General features: G+C 40.7%; 1 protein-coding gene across 1 annotated transcript in view; it reads left to right on the top strand.

Moving 5' to 3' along the window:
- gabrb2a (gamma-aminobutyric acid type A receptor subunit beta2a) overlaps positions 1–5,272 on the top strand; it is a 31,120-nt gene that overhangs the window by 21,038 nt on the left and 4,810 nt on the right. The window contains exon 5 of the mRNA XM_008284461.1: positions 597–679. Coding sequence (XP_008282683.1) covers positions 597–679 — 83 coding nt within the window. The remainder of the gene's footprint in view (positions 1–596; positions 680–5,272) is intronic.

The following is a 5,272-nucleotide window of genomic DNA, read 5'->3' as shown; positions in this document are numbered from 1 at the left end:
GTAATCTAAAGTCCTGCACCTCTAAAGAAACAGCACAACCACGACTAGAAGTAGAGAGAATTTAAAAATGTCTTTGGAGTTGGTAACAGCTGAGTCTCCAGTGGAGTCGGTTGCTCCAATTTTCTTTGTTTCTGGTTAAAACACATGGTTTATTTTTGGCAAAATTTAAATGAGACATGTAGAATGAAGTGAATGTGATGGTATAAGATTATTTTAAGCTTTGATTTGCTTGGATTTTCTGATGAAATGACATGTCAAAGATGATCAATTCAAGAGCCTTTGGAAAGTCTAAAAACTTTCACTGTTTCTGTCTCTGCTAAATGGTGAAAGTTTGGCGATTAAAAAAAACAAAAAAAAGATAACATGCCTTTTTAACGAACTGGGATTCAGAAAGTTCATCTCGATGCACTGATTTGATGGCATTTTCCATTTAAACTCATTATTTTTTGGAGGAACGGCTCAGTTTTCGGTGCTCTTTAGTTAAACAGGTTCCTGCTGTGATGTGTACATCTCACTCTGTGGTGAAGGTCAAATGAAATGAGCCGGCCTGCTCTGAGATAAAACCTATATTTTCTCATCCCACTCTGTGTGTCTAGGATCACCACGACTGCAGCCTGCATGATGGACCTGCGCCGCTACCCTCTGGATGAGCAAAACTGCACCCTGGAGATCGAAAGCTGTAAGTACCGTTGTCCCTGACAACCAGCTCCCACACCCACACGCAGACGCGCACTCGAACATATCCCACGTACACATGCAGCTCTGAAATCCGGTTTGAAAACAGTCTGCCGGCCCAGTGGCACCAAGGTAGAGGGAAGGTTGATAAGACTGGATGTAAAATGCTGAGAAAGGCTGATGAGATATCAAGAGATACGCATCGAGAAGAGGAACATCACTAATGGCTCAGTGACTGATAACATCCAGCCTAATTAATTCAACTCCAAACTGCAGTGGCTTCCCAAGGCGTGGAGGAGCCTGATTAGGTCCAGTGTTTCAGGGGTGTGCTGATAGTGGATGTTGTGTGCAGCTTTCTCCCGAAACTGCCTCCATGTTTGCACAGTACAAAGAGCTCATTTCACATGGAGTTTGTAATTGTACGTGATCCAGTGCTCTCGAGTCGAGGGAGCGAGGGAGGGTGGAAGAACATGAGAGAGAAAGACGAGGTCCTCTGCGTGTTTTATCTGGGTCCCCGGAGAAAAGGATTATGGGGCTGGGATGTGGTGTAGGGCTCAGTCTTTCCGGGTTTGATCACACTATTGCCAGCAGCGTTAAGCAGCACAAAAACAGCTCGGGTCAGAACCGCCCCTCGCTGCTCCTCTCCCATTATGCTCGCCATCTCTCTCCCCATCACTCTCTCTTTCCGTTTCTCATCTCCTTTCTTTGCACAGTCTCATCCTCTTCTTTTTTTTTTTTTTTCCTCCCAGCCTTTTTATCTCTCTCTCCATCACTCATATGCTCTTTTTTTTCCCTCTCCTCCTCTCTCAGGCAGCCCAATACAAAATGCACACACACACACACACACACACACACACACAGAGTCTCACACACACAGCTCCAGTTTTGATCACCCGGCAGTATCTGCTCTCATATGGATTAACTGGCAACGGTTTTAACGCTGGAATCGCTTCATGCCAGAGCATGCTATTTTATTCAGACTAATGAGCCCAGAGAACTCTCACTTCCCTTGATAAACTTGATGCATTTTTAACAGACACAAGTCTTAAAACCCCAGAACCCCCGATACATCAGCAGCTCGCTACTGCGGCTCAGGCCACTGGTCTCACATGCCGGGCTGCACTTAGCAATAATTGATTTCCACCCCTCCAATGCTAAAGATCTATTACACCAATGCAAACACACGCCCACATATGTATGCATATCCTGCTGCATCGCCTCTGTTCTTCGCGTCCTCTTGTGGGACTCACATGACAGCCCAGGATGAGTGCAGTGATGTAACGCGCTGACGTCTTTCCAAAAACCCACACAGACGATGATCCGGAACTAATGGAGCTACAAACTGACCGACCGGTTATATGCAGACCATAAACTCTTCCCTTACAATGCTGCCGCCTTGGCCGATCAGACCTGGACTGAGCTGCACGTCAGCAGCAGAGCGGTGGACTCGGCTTTAAATGGGTTATTGCACAAAGCTGCTGTGATGATAATACAGATATGGAGGGAGAACCTGCTGCATCTGCTGGTGCACGGTTTTAGCATCAAATACATAATGTTCAGTTTCTGTTTGGCTTTTTTGTTTTGTTTTGTTTTTCACCATGGCAAAAAATGCTAAACAAAAAAAGACTTTTCAACCAAAAGCATTTTTTTTTTCTCTCAGAAAATTGTTGGTTTTAATTATTCTTTACAAACCTTATGTGGCTCTTTAAAGCACTGAAGAGTCATCATTTTATTGGTTTGATGGCAGGTAATGGCATAAAATTAGAGCTGCAGCTAAGTATTATTTGTATTATAGTTAATTATTTGCTGTATAAAAAATCAGCCAAAAATGCAAATCACAGTGTCCAAAATCCCAAGCTGGCATCTTAGACTATGTGCTTCTCTCTGACCAACTGTCCAGAACCCAAAATATGGGAAGAAGAAGGATCCCAGTTTTATTATTATTATTATTTTTAACTTGAAAATGACTGAAACGATTATTTAGTCTCATTAAAATAGAAGACGGTGGGTGCACAAAAAACTATGTTGAAAATGGCTCCTTAAAGGACCTATTTTTGGCTAAATTGCTCTAATTTATTTGTTTTAGGATTGTTTCGGGATATGCCATTTATTTTATTTTACAACACTTTGTAACTTTGTTTTCAAAGAGTGCTAAATGAATAACTTCATTCATTATTATTTATGGTGCCTAAATGAACTATTTTTGTTGATGGTTCTTTGCTTTAGGGGCTCTTTAAAGGTTATTTGTGTAACTAAAAGTGGTTCCCCTATGACATCACTGCAAAGAAGCAGTTTTAGTTTGCACCTTTATTTTTCTGAGTGCACTGAAGTTTATTCCACTGTGTCAAATAGCTCTTTGAGAGCATTGCTCTGGTTCCTTCATTACCATGAACACACACTGGAGTTTATTTTGAGTCACTCACACAACCTCCGTCCTGCTGCTGCTGCCGCTGCTGCTGCTTTAAACACTCACTAGACTCTAGAGCACCAAATGTCTATTAATCCACAGTTGCAAACCTCAGAGTTTACCCCTCTTTAAGTAATTCTGGCCATGAGCTACAAAGCACAGCTGGTTTGGGAGATTATTTAGCCTATTGTTTAAAAAAAAACTACATATTTGTGCCCCATTACTTTAACTTCAGTGATGCAGGATGTGCATCCTCAGAGCAGCGTCAGAGTCAGACGCTCTGGCAGGTTTTGACACATCACAGTAAGAAAAGTACAAGTATAAATAATAAAATGAATAATAGCTTTTCAGTTTTAGAGCCCTGGTTTTGTGCTGCAGGTTTCTGCAGAAGGAAGCCAGTGCTGATATTATTAGTAACACCTGTGCTTCTCCTACTATGACAAATCAAAATGTCTGCTGTGAAAAAGGCCTGTGGGTGAAGCTGGCTGCCTGTCCAACCAATAACAACCCAACATGAGCGCCATGACTAACTTCACCTTGAATGTCAGCGCCATAGCAACAAAGAATTTTGTGTTAATTTTTAAAAATCAAAGCCTCGGAGTTTAATTATTCATCACATCTGAATAGGTCACTGCCTCTATTTTGAGTGTGCGGCAGACAAAGTAGAAGTCAGAGCAGGAAGATGGCTGCTCCCTGTTTGCCTGCGACGCTGTTCGTGTCAGAGGCAGACAGGCTGCAACACTGCAGCCAGCTCACTGCAGCTGCACTGGTATCCATCAATGTGCAGCAAACAGACCAAGTTTTTCATACAAAGCATGTCTCACAATGGAAATAAGCCCATGTCTTGAATACAGAGAGGCGCGGATGCATTTCTGCAACACCTGCAGTTCATTATGTATGCAGCAATGCAGAAATGAGCTTTCTTCTTTACACTGAAATGCTTCAGGGAAATTTGAAACCTCTGCACTCTGAGGCAACTCACTAATTTATTTTTTATTATTATTATTATTATTATTTTTTACAATATATTGCTTTTTCAGGGGACCGTGCTTTACATTCTTGCCAACAAGCCTCCAAAGCATATAACCTCATTTTATTTTAGTTTCCTTCTGCCTGCTGTTCTCTTGTTACAGCCATACTTCAAGTTGATGTAAGTAGGTTATGAAAAGAAACCTGCTTGAGACAGCGATCCATCACAGTGAACGTGGAGCTACTTTTTTTTGTTACTTGTTTGTGTTGGTGATGCAGTTGAGAGGAAAAGCAGAGACCTTTTTCTAAAACTCAAGGATGCTCCGGTGTGCAAGATTTAAAAGTTTGTTAAACTGTTTTGTATATTGCTTCCAGAAGCACTTGAACACATCACCAATAAGTTTTTGGTTTTTTTAAAAATGCATTATTATATTGTATTGTATTTATAGTTTTAAGGTATGAATATGATATTTAGCTAACTGGGAGGTCTTTAGTGTGCATATGCACTGGTTTGTGGCTCTTTATTAAAGGCTTTATTGTCAAGTGCTGCAATAAACAAGTGATCAGTGCGATTACATTTTTAGCTCACTGTGTCTCCACCTCGTGCTGTGGTTAACCTATTTACAGATTGACTCACATCTACTGTCACACAGTGAGTTAGACAATTATTAAATGTACAAAGAACAGTGCAAAAACTATGAACGTACGATTAAATAATGTAAAATAATATGTGCTATTTTGTATGTTGCAAAAGATAATTTTGTGCATATAATGCTGGGGTAGGCAGTATTGCTTTAGTGTCACTGGGCAAAAATTCGATAATAACCTTTTGATATATTGAAATCAAAGTGTTCTACGAGGAACCTAGACTTCTGTACTTCCTCTTGGCTCTGGTTTTAGGTTTTAGAAGATATAGACAGTAACAGGACACTTAGATCGGGTGAGTGAGTACAAAGAAACAAAGTGGGTTAAACAGATGACTTTCTGTTTGGGAGAGTGAAAAAAATGTGGATTTTTCTCCTCGGTTTGAAGCTCTTGTATATGTTCGTGCTCATCTGGTGTTTTAGGACAGAGAGAGGAGAGGGAACTGCTGCTGTTTGCAATTTTTTTTAAGAACCTTCTACAGATTCTGCCTACTACAGCTTTAAAGTCAAATCGCAGCATCTCTTTAATATTTAAAAAAAAAATCACTTTGACCTTTTAATGCAAAAAAAAAAAAAA

Source organism: Stegastes partitus, unplaced genomic scaffold (genome assembly GCF_000690725.1).
Source record: "Stegastes partitus isolate 25-593 unplaced genomic scaffold, Stegastes_partitus-1.0.2 Scaffold359, whole genome shotgun sequence".
NCBI classification, from domain to species: domain Eukaryota; kingdom Metazoa; phylum Chordata; class Actinopteri; family Pomacentridae; genus Stegastes; species Stegastes partitus.
The sequence above is the reverse complement of the archived record's forward strand: the minus strand, read 5'-3'. Positions and strand labels throughout refer to the sequence as shown.